This window comes from Caloenas nicobarica, chromosome 2 (assembly GCF_036013445.1).
Source record: "Caloenas nicobarica isolate bCalNic1 chromosome 2, bCalNic1.hap1, whole genome shotgun sequence".
Taxonomy (NCBI): domain Eukaryota; kingdom Metazoa; phylum Chordata; class Aves; order Columbiformes; family Columbidae; genus Caloenas; species Caloenas nicobarica.
This window is the reverse complement of record NC_088246.1, coordinates 12,171,112-12,188,893: the sequence shown is the minus strand read 5'-3', so window position 1 is coordinate 12,188,893 and position 17,782 is coordinate 12,171,112. Positions and strand designations below refer to the sequence as shown.

The 17,782-nt window shown below is 43.6% G+C and overlaps 1 protein-coding gene across 1 annotated transcript in view; it reads left to right on the top strand.

Moving 5' to 3' along the window:
* ADARB2 (adenosine deaminase RNA specific B2 (inactive)) overlaps positions 1 to 15,978 on the top strand; it is a 109,729-nt gene extending 93,751 nt beyond the window's left edge. The window contains exons 7-9 of the mRNA XM_065629258.1: positions 8,482 to 8,663; positions 14,780 to 14,958; positions 15,802 to 15,978. Coding sequence (XP_065485330.1) covers positions 8,482 to 8,663; positions 14,780 to 14,958; positions 15,802 to 15,978 — 538 coding nt within the window. The remainder of the gene's footprint in view (positions 1 to 8,481; positions 8,664 to 14,779; positions 14,959 to 15,801) is intronic.
* The last annotated feature ends 1,804 nt before the right edge of the window (positions 15,979 to 17,782 follow it).

Sequence of the window (17,782 nt, the reverse complement as noted above, 5' to 3'; positions counted from 1 at the left end):
ATCATTTAGACTTGTCTCACAATGAGAAAAAATATCTGCAAAGCTGAAATTCATGTTTATATTAGCATGATTTGACAAAAATCTGGCTTGTATACTTTGGATTTTATTGCTGGTAAAAGACCCTCAGGAGCACTGGGCTATTAGAGAATGTTTCCTCTTGAGAACCTAGCCAGTAGATGCTAAAATATACATCATTTTGCATTATTTGCAAAGGACATTGTTATCAGAATATCAAAGAGCCAAGAACGGAGAGAGTTACTCAGAAAAGTGAATAATATTCTATAAATCATGTATCTAACAATTTATGTTTTCTTCCTCACAGGATAGCCATAAGCAGAGAGTGGTTTAATCAGATTTATTTGTTATTCAAAGGCATTTAGCAATTTTTATTACTATCACCACAAGTTTGAGAGACTCTGATGCTTGGTATGCAGTATTTGGGCTCTGTGGCTGTATTGAGATTGCAGGATAAACAGCCTGGTATCATACCTATTCCCTTACTGAATTAAAGCACAAACACTTCTGGCATGAATACTCATGTTATTTGTCTCAGGCAGGGAATTACAAGGTGAAATTCTGCAAGTGCATTATAAAGGAGGTCAGACGAGATCTTGGTGGTTCCTTCTGGCTTTAAAAATCTATGCATTTATATGTGTGAATTTAAAGCTTGGGCTCTGAGAATCCCCAAATAACCCACCTTAAGAGAGCGTTAGCTTTTACACTAACAACTTCTGTGAGTCTCACAGTGCAGCTGAAGTGAGTTCAGCCTCTCACTGCCATAGATTTTTAGGATTAAACCACATTCTTTAGACCCAAAGTTCATTAGTTACACTAAAACCTAAGATTTCGACCTTCATTTTCCTCTGTAATGTACACTGTATACACTTGTAAAAAAGCAGCAATATCATGAGCAAAATAATTTTGAAAACAATCAGCTGTTTGGGGAAAAAAAATGTGTCATTTAACACTTTCTTGATGCTAATCATAACCCGTATTAAGATCTTTATGTCAACAGAGACATCACAGCCCTAAGACAATTTAGGCTTTTTTGTGCTAGCAAACCCATTCATACAATGGGCCAAATTAAACTTATTTTCATCTCCCTTTCTCACACTAAGGCTGGATGCAGGAGCAGCTCGTAGCTTTGCTTATTAGAAGGTCAGTGCAAGGTTAATGCTGCTGCTGTTGGAAATCTCTGCAGTTGCTGTTCAGGACCAGACGAATGTTTGAAGGAAAATTGACATGTACACATAGACACACACAAGCACACGCATTTAGGTAAAAAACAAGGATATCTCCAGTGTTCAGCTCTTCTTTGAGGATCTAAAAGCAATAACCGAACATTAGGAGGGTTGAGCAGTAAATTCTGTCTTGGACCTTCAGAAATATTCAGACCAGTGAGGACTGAGAAGTGCTCAGGTTCCTACCAGCTGCAGGGGTGGGATTTGCATCACCTCCTTGGTTCCCTGGGGCCTTGGGGACACTGGCTCCCTGCTTGTGTCCCCTTCAGTGACATGGTCTCTGGCTTCGCAAAGCCAGCCCAGCTCTGAGCTTCTCCTCTCCCCAGCACAACACTGCTGGCTTCCCACAGCACACAAAGTGTGCACGTGTTTGCCAGATTTGCAGGTGATAGTTCACGCAAGCAAATGCATACATATATAAAATAAGAATTTCAAAATGTTTCTACTTCTTGTTCCTACAGCAGAAGAAATATGAAAGACTGCACAAAATATTAAAGAACTGTGCACTTCTTTTACTCAAGCCCACCACCCCTCTGGATAGCCTTGTAGGGGAAATTCAGAGTCTGCCACAGAGTGTGGAAACCTTTCCTTCCGTGAGCTTTGTCCTCTCATTCATGGAAACACTATCTGAGCTTCAGGCCGGGCTTCTTCCACCATGACTCCACCTCTAGGCCTACCGTGCCCTCAGTTTGACAACACATACCTCTCTTCTATATGAAATTTCTTGTTCTGAGCTTTGAACTCACCAGGTTTATACATCTCATCAGCAGTATCTGAATCCCCGCTTCTTCCATGCAGAGAAACTGGAGAAATTATTTCTCCCAGTGTCAACTAAGCCAAAATAGCAGGGCATTCCCCCCAAATAGCTGCACGGAAAGGTTTCATGATTCCATTGGCTGTGGTTTGGCAGAGAAGTGCAATAGTTCCGGGAGCACATGGAGGAGGCCAACCATGGTGTTCCACAGCACGGCAGGCCCGTATCATAGTGTTCCCAGGTCCTGTGTCATCTCGTCACCTCCACTGCCGTGCACATGCAAATTATTCTGTGGATCTTGATCCAAGCACTCAACACTAAGGTTTATTTGAAAAATTAGTCCTTATCTGGGTGTCCTGTTAGGGACTGAGTTGCACACTGCACTGCTCTTCCCCAAGACCCTCTTCCTTGGCAGACCTTCGCAAGGAGACTGCAGACCTTGTGCTATGGCCAGGGCAGAGCGCGCCCATGCTCACTGGAAATCCAGCTGATGTATTTACTTCAGAGAGATGCCAGCTTTCTATGCATCAAACTTGCATCTACACACACTAATAGTGCATAGACGTACTTGTAAATGCATGAGCCATGGCACTTGTCCTCTTTCAGAAGAGGGCATCTGCAGCTCCCTTTGCAGGCTGTAGGCTCAGGGAACGGACTTTGCAAGGTGCAGGACTTGGAGGGAACAATCCTCACAAACACTGTCTTTACACATCAAATAAAAGCCAGAATTCAGTGTTTATTTTGTAAGCTCTGGCCTTAAAGTTGTTTTCTTACTACTGCTTCTCAAAAGGTCACCTTTAAAAGACTCTGTATTTTCTTGCCACCAGGTTAATGGTCATCCACTTCATCATGCTTCACAAAAACAGTGACATTAAACCCAGAGGTTAAACAAGACCTTGAACATCTAAAGCACACCTGTAAAATGACACAAACAATAACAAAGGACCTCCAAACTTTGCATTACAGCCTTGACAGCCTATGCTTGTGCCATGGCTGGGCTTTGTGGATTATTTGGTCCCATGAACTAGAGAATAGGAAGGAATCTTTATTGAGAATATGTTCAGAGTATTGCAAGGTAATGTAGTCTGCAGGCACTGTTTCAGGATTTAGCAGTGGGAGTCTGAAGTAGCATTTTACAAGATGACCTGAGCACATTAAGCTGTATTTAAATGTAGCATATAAAAATGCAAAACTAAAAGTCAGGGTTAGAAATTGGCATTCTTAGATCTATTTTAGTGTTAGCCTGTCGACCAGAGCCATTGTTAACAGAAGACTGAGCCTGCCAAGGTAAATCTTAAGAAAAGCTACTTCAAAGGCTGCATATTAATGTAAATGAAAATCAATTAACACAGCTAAATCTTCAATTAGAGATGATTTGTGCACATGATTTATAATATTCTTTCTTAACCCCTTTCTGTGTGACTGAGATTTCAATCTTTCACCAAAAGGTATGTTCCGGAAAACATATATAAACCACCTACTGTTAAAATACAGATCAAAAACTAATGCACTAGTTCCAGTTTCCAAACCAATAATAGCTAAATAGTCATATAAATAGGAACACCACAGGTGTTCTGCTGAGCACAGGCCACCATGAATAACAATTTATATTGTGTGAAGCATAGCTGGAAATATTGGTAATAGAAACTGTGGTACAGGAGGTTAACAGCATGCCAAGCGAGTAAGACTTAAAGCTCTTAATAATGACCAAAAAAAAGGTGTCTTTTATAAAAAGCCTTAACAAAATAAGCTTTGAAATTCATCAGCAGTGCTTTTTAATGGGCGAGGTTTCCAAAGGTCCTGAGAAGACGCTTCAGTCTCACCAAGCTTCAATGGCAGGTGGGCACAGTTCCCTGAGATGTTTTGAAGCATCGTGCAAATTTCTCCGTATTTCAGTTTCAAAGGGGTTCGAGGTCAGGAGCATGTCAGCATTTGTCTTTGAGTAATGCTATATGCAAAGTGATGCTGGAAACACTCAGCAAAGGGGGTCCAGTGATGGGCGAGGAGCCAGGTGCAGACACCACGTGCAAAACCGTGTGGGTTTACCCCCCAAGCCCCTTCCTCAAGATTTTAATCATCCATATTTCAGTTGGTCCCAGGGAGGGACCGCAGCCAACTTGCGTGGTGAGGTGATGCTACAACATGCAGGTGTGGAGGCTGGGATGCGGTCGTGACCTGGGGACACGTTTCCCTGCATATCTCGCTGGTGGTCCCGGGCTGCCAGGATGGGGCGAGCTGAGGGGCTCTGCAGGGCTCACCCCCAGCCCACCCTGGGGCCGAGGGAGCACAGTGTCTAATTAAAGAAAGGCTGCCTGCTCTGGGATGTCTCCCAGCTTGTCACTGGCATTTCTGTGATTGACAAACAGGCAAAAATATATTTGTTCAAGGATTATCTATATTGAAAACTGGGCACGGGATTTTGTCTTTGTAAACAGTGCAGTAATATCTGCTGTTTGAACAAAAGGAAAGGCATACTTTCCTTCCATTTAAAGCACCAAAAGCTCCCATATCTAAGTGAAAAGGGGAGATATTTTGTTTTATTGATCCTGCTGGCTGAAGATTTGGGGTTTTTTAAATAAGATCTGTGACTAAGGGAGCAGCGGCCTGATTTTCACTTTATGGGAGGGTTGTTATGAAGCGCACAGCACATAAGTTATTAGGCACATGCATGCCCTTGAAAACAGCCCTTAAAATCTTGCACAATTAGGAAAATTCAGAATGATCCAGCATATTTCCTCATAGTGAGAAAAGTCACTTTGATATATTGAGGACCCAAAACGTTACACTGCATTGCTCTGAATAATAATTTTATTTTGAAAAGCCACATTTGAAGAGAGCACTTTGTTACAGATGGGAACACAGCTACTTTCACTGACCTAAATTAGGCTACAGAGAAATAGCTCCTTCAAAAGTGAACACTGTTATTGATAGTTTCACTGTTGCTCAGACAGATCTTTCCCTATCATCTATCTACAAATAATCCCATAGATGTTCAGATATCAAAGGACCAAGTCAGTACATTAGCCATGTGCATTGGTCATGGGATGAACAATACACAGGATAAAAGACCTTCTCCCAGATATTTGTCAGTTTAATCTATTTTTTATGCAAAATACTGAACTGTCTGTCCTCTAAGGTAGGTCTTTTTATCCACAGAACAGAAGCAGAATGAGTAACTGAAAATTTCCCCCAATATTTTACATGTTTTTACTGTGCTGTCACAGCCAAGAGCAGCAGTGCCAGGCTCTGGTTTTGGCCAGCTCAGCACAGGACACCTCTTAGGTGACTTAGCAGGACTCATGCACGTGCTCAGGCCCGCTTTCCAGAAAGAAACAACTGCTCAAACACTTTGCTGGTACTGGGCTAGACTTGAGAGCAAAGTCCCTTCTCTGCTTTTTTACCCCTCTTCTCTGAACAGATGCTGCTGAGACAGTGCTGTGTTGAACTGGGAAGCGGCCAGTGCGCAGGTGGCAGTGCCATCACCCTCATCCCGTTTCCCCATGACCTCTGTGGTGGACACCAGCCTTGACATTACTCAAGAAGACCTGGCAAGCTGTCCCCACCAAATATTGCCTTCTCGGTGTCAGCACCTCTTCTGATTTCTCCGTCCTCCCCGTCGTAGGATGCTGTCTGGTTCTAGGACGGTCCCTTTTTACACCACTTTCTACCCATCAGACATGGCTTGCTCTTGCACCCTGTATTCTTTGTTATGTTTCTTCTCCATTGTTTTTTTGGTCTGGCCCCTCCATCCGATTTGTCTTGTATCTACTTATACCTTGAAGTCAAAACCCACTGTGGCTGGTATAGAAGTTTCATTGCGCCCTGCACCTGCCCGGGTCTTCTTTTGGGATGGGAAAACAGGGTTGCCTTGAGGGACAACTATTGTATTCAAAAGCTGTGGACTCTAGTTCTGTCTCAAACAGTGCAGCAGACTTCAGCAAATTATACTGCCTTTCTGCCTTGGATCCCTGGGGTCTTACCTCACAGCAGCATTGTGAGAATTAATTACTGTTTATTAAATGCTTTTAATACATAGGGGATGACCTGATCTTGCTTATACTATGGTTTCCAATAAGGTAATTCCGTTGACATCTGAATTCCTTCTTTACTCGAGGATGAACATGTTCAGAATTAGGCAGAGAAACATCTCTAAAGAAAAGGCAGGTTCCTTGCAATGAATTTAAATTAAATAATCATCATTACCTTGTAATTTATGATCTTAACACAATCCCCTATTTTGGTAAATAAAGCTCAGATGATTTCTTGTGATGTGCATATTACTAAAATTCAAATATTGTTGAACATATGTTGTTTTTCTGTTTAGCTGCTTTTTTCTCTCCTTCAGTCAAATATACAAGTGGTTTTTTTAAGGAAATGTCAAATGTTGAAAACGACACTGATATCTTACAAGTCTCCATCTGGACAAAAATATCACTGTCTAATTTTTTTACTCACCTTTGAAGCTGGTCAGAGGCATAGTACTGATAGCTGAACTCAACTCTGTTTCTTAAGCTTGCGTTATTAATTTTGCATTATGATAAGATATTTACTCAAAGAGGCAGCTGGTTTTTTCCTTTAAAACTGATGTTATTTGCGGGAATGACCACACTTTTTTTCCCCCAAATGAAGTTATGCAAATCTGATCGACTAAAGTAAATGTTTCATAAAACCAATGACTGTTTAAATTGTGGGACTAAATTGTTTGTATATAAATATTACCTTTTATATTCCATTTGAGTTTTATGTAGATGAACACATTACTTTAATGACCTGCATTTACAGAGAGAGGCAGGGAGAGTCTGACTCTGAAATCCTCAGCAGCCAGATGGCTGCCTTTTCTTGCATGAGATTAAAAGATGTTTCTCATTCACAGCCCTGCTTCGGAGGCAAATTAATATAGCCAGCTAAATTGCTTGTGTTTTTGGAATAAAATTTAAAGAGAAGTTTTTAAAGCAATTGGTGTCACAGGTTCCTAGAGCAGATTGCTCTCCAGGTACAGCATGCTGGTTTTAAACCTTCAGTAATTAATGGAAAGTATTCCGTGTTAATTGACTGCTTCAGGAAAGGGAAATATAATGACTCCTTATTAATCATGAAGAGACATACAGCATGGAGGCACTGCAATAATTGCACTAACGGTTGAGAAATGTTAATTAATGAAAAGAACAATGATGTAAGAAATTAGCTACATAATGCTTGCTGCTGATGGAGATTGTGCTTTAAACACATTATTTAGCATGGCGGCCACTGGATGTTGCCTGAAATAGCAGGCACCTCTTACCCTTTCCTTCAGTCAGCTGCGGAGTTCCAAATGTTGCTGGTGTTTCGGTCTTTAATGAGACAAAATACACCTTCCAAAACAAAGTTTTCTGAAGCGTTTTCAGCTTGAACTCCTGAACTCAAAACTATTCAAATGTATTGACAGTGTTCGACTTATATAAAATTATTATCCAAGTGTAAGAGAGTATGTTAGTGTTTCCATGGTGGAGAACAAGTTCTTGTTAGATGGGCTAAGCTAAATAGGTTTACTAAGAAGATAACTGCATCATGACATCATTCCCCTTTTTAATTTTTCCAGGTTTTAGCCAATTACCTGTCCCTTGAAGAACTTAGAGCTAGCATCCTGTCATATTTGTGCCTAACTTGATGTAAAAATTCATAGAATATTAAAATGCAAAACCGTTCTGGCAACTAATCCAACAGCAGCGGTATGGAGCTCACAGACATTAACAGATTGAAGGCTTCAAGGTTTCCACCATCACTCTGTTGCTCCTTCAAGCCAACAACAGAGTGAGAAATATCCCTCACTCTGAACACTTTAGAGAAGGTCAAACTATCAGTTACAATAAAAATGCCTAAAAGTGTAGCTCTTTTTTTCTCTTCAGGGCCAGGTTTTGATTCTTATGGAAGTCTTCCTATCTGCATGATCATTTGTGAAAGGAAATGTCAGCCTGTGAGGCTTTTAAAAATTATTCACAAAAATTTTGTAGGAGTTTTGGCCACCTAAGTCACATATTATCTTGGCTGTATGGCTAGGGGATTGTACTAATGTATGACAAATGCTAAAATAAAGGCAGAATTACAAAAGCACTCCTTTTAGCTCTACCCTTGCAAGCATAAAATTATAGAAGCAGAAAAAAAATAAATTCTGCTAAAGACATGCTAAATGAACATTCATCAGATACAAAATGCTTTTATGCAGAACAGCTCTCAACAGGAGGTCTCTGTTTGCAATAACGCAAGGCAGAAATACGTCCCTTAAGTCAGTGGCCTCACAGTAATCTAAAACCATCATAGAAGGGGAATCAGTTCACAAGTATATAACACAATAGCACAGCACTTCATGCATCACAGGACAGGGACAGGAATGGTTTCATCCCTCACCCCTCCAGCCCATGTTCTGGCCTTTGCTGATTTTCGCAGGGCAGCTCTCCTGTGGCCATTCCTCCACCCGTGTGTTTCATTGCTCCTGAATTTGTTTTCCAGATGGAACATCCTTGGGCTACAAGGTGCTCTCCTCAGCTCCTTCATTGAACCCACGTACTTGCACAGCATCATTGTGGGAAGCCTCTATCACACTGGTCACCTTTCCCGGGTAATGAGCCATAGAATAGAAGACATTGGTCAGCTGCCAGCTTCATACCGGCGCAATCAGCTGCTTCTCAGTGGTAAGCAAACACCTGCCTGCAAGACAAACGATCCCCTCTCCCATCGCTAATTATGCCGGTCACCAACAGGAAAGTTTACTTGTTTGTAAGTAAACCATTAGCCCATGCCTGCCTTTTTTTTCCTGCAGAGTATGAATTTATAGAATGAAGAAGCGGATGCATTTAAATCCAGTTTCTCTTTCATGTGCTGTGACCACAAAAAGGATTAGCAAGTGGATATAAGCTGACTAGGAAAACAAACACTGTGCAAAGACTGCTCAAATTGGAAAAAAAGTGTATGACCAAGCAAAAGATTTCTAAAAACCAGGAAGGAAGTTTTCGGTTAATTTTAGGTTTAACTGTCTCCCATCCCACTCCCCCTCACCCAGCAAGCACATAAATCTGTGTAGTCAGGAGAACCAGCCCTCAGCTTGGCAGGCCTTTTGCAACCCCAGTGTCCCTGGAGCTGGAGGCTTTGCGGCTCTCGGAACCCTAACCCTAAACCAAACCCTAACTGTAACCATAACCATAATCCTAATGGCAGCCTGGCCCTTGGGCTCAGGTCCCCACACACATGGGTGGCCCAGATGAGAAAGGTGTGGGGCGAGCAATGCTGGGGATTTGTGGCTCTCTGGACCCTAAGGTGCTGTGCATGCAGCCCCCCGCCAGTGCCCACTTCCTCAGAGACCCTGCTCCTTCATCACTTGCTAGTAACCGTGTTTGGAGCAGATGGCCATAGGAAAAGAGATGCTTGTTCATGCAGGAGGCCCTGCCTGCTCAGCAGACCTTGGGGGTGTGTTGCTGCCGCCTGTCGCGGCTGCTGCCTGTCGTGTCATCAGCCCAGTTGTTCCCAGCTATCTGTCAGGCTACTCTCACTGCCACCACTTCTCCTTCCCAGCCCCTGTCCCTATCCCAGGTCTCTAGTCCTTTCTTGTCCATCCCCCTGACTCCCTTTTCCTTAACCCCCAGCCAGGCAGCTGCTGCCTGCCCTCATCCCAGCAAAATCCCACAGAGACTTAAATGCCTTCAGATTCTTATGAGGCAGGTGACTGCTAAGGACCACCAGGATTAGACCCTTATATTACTCTTAGACTCCAATAATTTTGCTTCAGGAGGATTCCCTGAGGCACCAACACAATGTCAGAGTTACAGAGATGGGAGATCAGGGTGCTTTGTTGGGGTACATCGTTGTCTTTCAAAGGTCTTTTTTTTAATGTGTCCCTGTGACAAAATGCATTTGGATGAGGCAGAAGTGATAGTTTAGCCACTGGGAAAATTCTCAGGTTTTGTGTGGTTTAGTACATCTTGTAAGTACAATGTGCATGTACATGCTACAAGGTGAGTAGGTCAAAAGGCTTATTCTTATTTGAACTGCTTATCTCCATTTTTAAACTCTTCAGTGCAGCTAACCAAAGACTGTGCAATGCAAGTATGCAGGAAACTGTGCTCCAGACTTCTGCTGCACCCCGTGCCCCCTCCTGTCCCTCTGTCCCTCCTGCCCCAGTCCTGCAGGGACACTACTCAGCCTCATCTGAGTGAGAGGGAGGGAGGGAGGAAGAGACTCACAGATGATCAGGAAAAATCTTACCATTCCCAAACCTGGCTGTTATTTTGCCAACACACACATTTGCCAGAAGGCTCTTCATCTTCTGTTGCGGAAGGTGATCCCATCCTGTGCCAGGCCTAACACATTTTAAGCCCACCCATACAATAAGACCAAAATCACACCCACCTTCACTGTGTCTGCAGGTTGTACAGAGAAACCCACTTGTACTGTTGAAGGACTGAAAACATAGTAAGGAATTTAATATGAGATTTAACCACAGAACAGCTATTGCTTTGCTAGGTTGGCCTTGTAGACTAAAAGTAATGGCTCATACTTGGCCCAAGCATGTATTTATGTCCAAGACTCATTGCCAGAGATTTCAAGGGAGTTAGAAATGCATCAGAGGGGCCCTTGTGTATCGCATGTTTCATGGTTGGTTTCCTCCTTCCCTGAGACTTCTGTTTGGAAAAGCTTTCGTTTTGCTTTCCGTTGTTGTTTGTAGGTTTTCTTCAGCCCAGGAGAAGCAGTGGGAGGAATCTGTCTCTCTCTGTCTACATTGTTTTTGTCTCTAAAGCCATTATTTGTAATCTTCCCTCCCCCACAAATCCCAGGGAGCCAATACTGCTTAAAACTTATATTGCTGAGGCTAGTGCTGCATTTCTCTTCCCTGGAAAACTGACAACAGCATAACCAGTGACTTAGGAGATGGGCACCAAGTGAAAGCCATACCGAATGCACTAGAGACCAAGCCTCAGCAAGCTCAGCCAGGCAACTCTGCATCCCACATTCCTCTCAGGGGTCAGACCAGCCAGGGATTTCAAATTGCAGAAGTTCTTCAATTATAAGGATGCCAATTATTTTGTCACGTGGTCATAGCAGTACAAACATTTCAACGGACAGGAGAATCATGGTGTGTGATTAGAAGTCCCGAGATAACTCCTTGGCCCCACAGAAGAATAATCAGTGAGGTTTTCCACTCACAGCAGTCCCAGCCAGATGGAAATCCACTCATTCACTGGGATTACTCTTGGGTGTATTTTTCAGAAGAAAGAAAAGCCCTGTGTCTTTTTTATTTCCTCTTCTCCTAAGATTGAGGCCATTCTAAAGGGTATCCTGAAGAGGCATGAGGCTTTGCTAGGAGAGAGAGGAGAATTAGGACAGATTTCAGTTCATATCCCACAATACTCAAGTTCATATTATTTGTACAAAGACTTGCTTCCAGTTTCTACATTCTCCTATTGTGCTCTTTGTTGTGTTGGTTTTAAGGAGAATGTTTTACATAAAGGAGAGAAAATTATCTAGATTATTTGGGTGTTACTTTTGAAATAAAATCAGAGCAATTACTTGTGAAAAGAAAAACATGAAAAATGTGTTTAAAAGGATCAAAAACAACAATCAGATAATATATGTAAGCTCTATATTTGCATCTGTCATGAGTCCCACGGTTTTTTCTTTAAAGTCTCTTCTTCTGCATTCAGAAATTGATGTGAAAATATCTTCTCCCTACCTTAATACCTGTACTTATATATGACAGCTGGGAAGAGGAAGCATAAAAGCTGAACCAGCACAGAGAGTTTTCCAGGCACTGGGACAAGTTCCAGCTCTCCCAGACACCCACCAAGAGCAGAGAGAGGTCCCAGGCTGGCAGGGGCGTACAGCCCCCAGTTGATGGGCACCCACAGCCTGCTCTGTCCTCCGTGCAACCCTTCCTTCTTCTCCTCTGAGCGGTGTTTTCTCAGCATTTATATTCTATTAGTGGCCTGTGGCAACTCTGCATGTCAGGGTGTTTGCTATCATGCTTTTTGGCACTCAGTCCTCTAAGCTTTTGGGTGCTATCTTGACAGAGAGTGGTACATAGTGTCAAACAGTCAGTTTTCATCTGTTTGCATCTTGTTCTGTATAGAGGCATTTGAATAGCGCCAGAGACCTATCTGATTTTCACACTCTCAGTTTATATCCTGTTGCCTAGGTGAACTGGAGCTTTAGATGCAGACTAATCTGTTATCTCAGGAGAGGAAAAAAAATTGAAAGAGGTATTAATATGACATGAATGTGTTTACAAATCCTGGGTGACTTATGACTTAGCTGTAATTCTCTTCTATACATGGTAGCGAGTTCAGTCCAGTGACTGAGATGGTTTCTGCAATTCCAGCTTTGCCACCAATACAAAGTGGTTGTGCCATATAATTTTTCCCCACAATGGCCACCTTTGTGTGTGTGTGCTCAGCCCCATCTGGCTCTTTCAGCTCCCACCCAGAGCAGAAGAGACCTCACTGGGAGGGGCAGAGGGACCATGTCCCTCACCAACATTGCTTCTCATGATGCTGAGAGGCCCCAGGCAGGACGTGGGATCTCCCTGCAGAGGCAATGTCTCTGCCACAGGTGACCTTGCACAGCCCTCCACCTCTCCCTGGTCTCGTTCAGGGACTTACCAAGCTCAGCATGTTTAAATGCAGCAGTGGATGCTGGGTTCCCACCAGCTCCCATCTCTTCCTGTTCTGCCTGAGATCAGCAGATGCTTATGGTGTGCAAGAAGGAGCACTTTGGAAAGGATGGGCTTTGATCACTCTTCTTTAATCTCCTCCTCTCTGAACAGCTCGTACCAGTACTTCTCTCTGCAGAAGTTCTTTGAAACCCTTCAGTGGAAAATGCAAAGGACCTTTCTCTTGCCGTCCACCCAGGAGCAATGAAAGCAGGTCCCCATCAAGCTTTGCTGGAGCTGCTGCAGGCAGGGATCTGGCAGGAGCTGCCGATTGGAAACAAAGATCCAGCCCTGGCACTGGCTTGTGATAGGGTGGCCATGCCAGGTAGCCCCTGCCCACCAGCACAGTCCCACCTGCCTGCTCACCACAGTGGCTTTTGCTGTCCAGGTTTGCAGGCTAGTGGCCCACACAGCAAATTGGCTCCAGACACATCATCCAATGCCCACATTTTCCAAAATATTCAAACTGCTTCAGGTCACTCTGTCTTTTCCAGCCTTGGGAGCTCCTGATGTTGATTCTTTGCTCCAAAAAGCACTAATGAGCAGGGCAAGGCAGAACTCACTTGGTTGCGTTTGTCCTGTGCTGGAAAATAAGCCAACCACTTTCTTTACTCCTCTCATTTCCTTGCAAAGACTAATCCTTCCCTGGTTTCAGGTACAAGAAATGAGAAAATGAGAGGAGTCATGCAAAGGCTGAGCTACACTAAATGGTTAAGAAAAGACAGGAATTTACCTGATTAAAAATAAGTCTGTCATGTAGAGACCCACAACTGACCTTGCAGCCCTGATCTGCATTTAGAGCCAAGGGAGATCTCACCCATAGAATCATAGAATAGTTTGGGTTGGATGGGACCTTCAAAGCCCACCTAATCCAACCCCCTGCCATGAGCACGGACATCTTCAACCAGATCAGGTTGCTCAGAGCCCCGTTCAGCCTGGCCTTGAATGTCTCCAAGGATGGGGCATCTACCACCTCTCCGGGCAAGCTGGGCCAGTGTTTCGCCACCCTCATTGTAAAAACTTTCTTCCTTATATCTAGTCTAAATTTACTCTCTTTTAGTTTAAAATCATTACCCCCTGTCCTATTGCAACAGGCCCTGCTAAAAAGTCTGTCCCCGTCTTTCTTACAGGCCCCTTTTAAGCACTGAAAGGCCGCAGTAAGATCTCCCTGGAGCCTTCTCTTCTCCAGGCTGAAAGACACTAACTCTCCCAGCCTTTCCTGGTAGGAGAGGTGTTCCATCTCTCTGATCCTTTTTGTAGCCCTCCTCCGGACCTGCTCCAACAGGCCTTTCCCATTAGGCAGTGGACTTCACTGTGTGATACAGATGTCCAAAACCGACCATGTGAATGACACAAAGATCATGCAGTTACACCGGGGGACAAAAAGCATCTTCTTTGCAGCTGTGTAAAATTAAATAAAATGCATTCCACCTAAAGATATTCAAAATATTGTCATTGGGACCCTAACTAGTGCTTGAAGAGGTTGTTGCACCCATACAGGGTGAGAATCTTGCAAACAGACTAAAGATTGGGAGCAAAAGTTTTCTGTGTAGTTGTGTGATATCTACAAGATCATTATTAACTTGGAACTAATAAACTCCCTGTGATGACTAAATGTATGTTTTGTATTTTCTTATCCCCCATGTGTAGCCCCTACAATCCAGAGTTCCCATCACATCAAAGGCCCCAGCAGTTAATAGCAGATAAATGTGCTGCACCATGGAAAGCTGACCTGAAGGAACTTGTGGCAAAGCACTTGGCTGCTTAGTTCCTCTTAAAGACTAGTTATCCCATTAAAGCCTTTCTGAAAGATTTCATTCAGCAACCGCAAGGCTGCTGTGAATATCACATGCTACTATCTAATGGCTTTCTTCAGGCTAACAAAAAGTTTGCCTGTGAGGTGGCAAAAGAGCTATGGGAATTGCTAAATTACGTCTCTCTAAGGTACTTGGACTGGTAACATTTAACTGATGGTGATAACTGCATGTGCTGTGCACAACATCAGCATCTTCGCTCAAGGAGGTCTCATGTGCCACAACTACCCACCACGTTAGCTGCCTCTGAAGGTTTTGGGCACTGGATGTGACCAATGTCCTTCTCTCCTGCCAGGGGTTAGCCACGCTGATGCCCGGCAGTCTGGAAAATCTCCCGGCTTCAGTGTGAACTGGATTGTGGGGAACACCGACCTGGAGGTTATCAATGCCACAACGGGGAAAAGGACCTGCGGGAGTCCTTCACGGCTCTGCAAACACATGTTCTTCACTCGATGGGCAAAGCTTCATGGCAAGGTGGGTCTGATGCACTGACAGGGTGCTATTTCCCTGGCTTGTAAGTGTTGGACTTTCACCTCTCTGTTTGCTGTGAGGCATTTTCCAGACTTCGTTTTCTTTTATATAATGCCAAAGCCTCGCTGCTGGTTCAGCACTGTTAAGACTTGGGCAGGTCAAAGGAGGTTGTATATTTAGTCGTCATGCACAGCGAAGGGTGCTCGCCCCATGTGTGAGCCCAGGTGACAAGGGACAGTGGACACGGGTTGCCATCTCCCCGGGCAGCTCCAGTGTCCCAGCAGAACTCTCGGTGTTCCTGCACCAGCACGAATCTTGACACCTGATTTCTGCCCTGTCCTGGGCAGGTTTCACAGCATCTCTTACAACAGCAGATTAAAGAAGGTGAGTGCGGGAGGGGACCCGCCTTCTTGTGTCTCTTGGCATTACTCGGAAGCAGTGAGCTGCTCTGCTTCCTGGCATAGACTGAGCACATTCTTTAAAGATCCCCAGAAAGGATTCTTTTCTCTTTTTGTTTTCCTAAAAATCATCTTAACTGCGAAGCAGGTTTTTGTCATTGTAAAACACATCAAGATTTGCTACTGCCTCTGCCTGCTCCATGGCAGAGCTGTTTACCCTGTTCCTCTTCACAACAGCTCGAAACCATGTCACAGGCATTTATTGCTTCCCTGTTTTTTTGTTGTTAAACCAAAAGCAAACACACAAAGCACAGTGATAGCTTGTTGCTTATGAAATGTAGACAGGAAGATTATACAGCTACTGAAGCCTCCTGTTTCTTTTGGCTCATGGGTTGATTTTTTTAATTATTATTTTATTTTTTCCCCTTCCCTGATTTTTGTTCTGCAGCTGAGCACACGAACACCAAGCCATGGAGACATGCCATCAGTGTACAGCGAGGCAAAGCTGGTGGCTCAGACGTACCAGTCTGTCAAGCAGCAGCTGTTTAAAGCATTTCAGAAAGCCGGTCTGGGCAACTGGGTGAGGAAACCCCCAGAGCAAGATCAGTTCCTACTAACTGTATAAATCACTTGACACCTTTGTTACGTGACCGGATCAAATCAGCTGGAGAGGCGGCTAGGCAGGACGTATGAGCTGAGAGAATCGAAGCAGTTTGAGATTTAATAGCAACCTCCATGGGAATATTTGCTTTTAATTCTGTATTGGAGATACATAAATAGAAATGTGTCTGATGCACTGAACTCGACTTTAGAAAATTGCTTTTTCATGATGCCTTCCCAAGAATGTACCTGCCCAAATTATAACGCCACCCCCACAAAGATTCTGCTTTTCATTGTTTATTGCTGTTGTTTATTACTGATTTGAGGCGTTAGCAGGCCACCTGTCTGACCCAAAATAGAGTTTGTTTTCCCTCACACAATCAGTGCAAAAGTCATCACTGAATGATGGAAAACAGTGAGCAAAGATGGAAGTACCTCAGGCACACAGCATGACAGCAGGTCTCAGAGCATCCATAATCAACCACAAAAAAGGTGTCTAGCCTCTATGCAAAAATCATCCTGTTAGCTGCCTAAATCTGTAAGAAAGAATTTGGACCTCAAAGATAAAAAGCATTTTTAAACTCCGCTTTCCACTACTGGTTCTGAGCACTAAGCCGAGCGTGGGGATTCCCTTGGTTTTCACGCTTACTCCCCGACGCCTTGGACAAACCACTTCCCACCAAATCTTCGATTCTGACCACAAATTTTAATTATCTGGGCCCAGTTTGTCACACATGACTTTTAGACACCAACCGCAATGCAGGTGCCTGTCGGGAGGGCAATCCAACCCTGTGCTGCCTTCAGAGGTGCACGGCTCCGCAGGGGCTGCCGGTGACAAGCAGTGGGACAACGTTCCCAGCTCCAGAGCTGCAGGTGGCTGCCTACAGTCAGGCAGGCTGGAGCCAGGACCCAGAGCCTCAGATTTCCAATCTTCTGATGATCCACAACTCTAAATTAAGTGGGTGTGAGCTCAGGATGCTCCACACATCTGAAAAACTGCTGGACTGGGTGGCCACAACTAAGACATCCCAAACTAGAGAGCACAACTGATACTTGGCCCTTTCCTGCCTCAGCTTCTCCATCTGTCAAATGGGAACCTGCTTCACATCTAAGGAACTTGGTAGGATCAAAGTGCTCTAATCATAAGCCAGATTCTGTCACTCTTGCAGTAAGTTTTACCTCCCCACATAGTCAGGTTGACTTAAGTGCAGCAGATGCAACGACAGGCTTGGGTAAGGTCTTACTCAGTGTAAGGATTTTCAGATTCTAGCTCGGCGTAAATGCCAAGTATTATTACTATTCTTGTTCATCTGCAGCCTGAAAAGCAGGTGGAGTTTTTCAGTTGGGAGACGAGTAGCGCCCAACAGTTAAAAGTTTTCTTCATAACTGTGACTGGGTCTGATATAATCTCATCTTTCATCAAAATGCAGCAGATAGTCATAGGAGAACTGAGCTTTGATAGTCCCACTGCAGTACCAACCTTCAAACACCCTGTATATTTCTTTCAGTTTTTCGGTTTTTAAATGACAGGATTTGCGGGTATATAACTACTGTTTTCTTTTTATTCCTGTGATTCTCTTTAAATCTGTATATAACATGCTGCTACTGATTTGTGATAATTGTCTTGGTATTTTCTCAGAATTGTCAAGCTGAATTACTTTTCAAACAACACAAGGCTCATATTTTTCCATGTAATTTCCTTTACACAGAAAACTGTTCCTATCAATAAAGATAGATGCTCTTTGTATAGGATTTATCATGTTTGGAGAGCCATATACAGTAAATACATAGTTTATTGATGCCCACAATAGAATAGCTACAGTATTTTG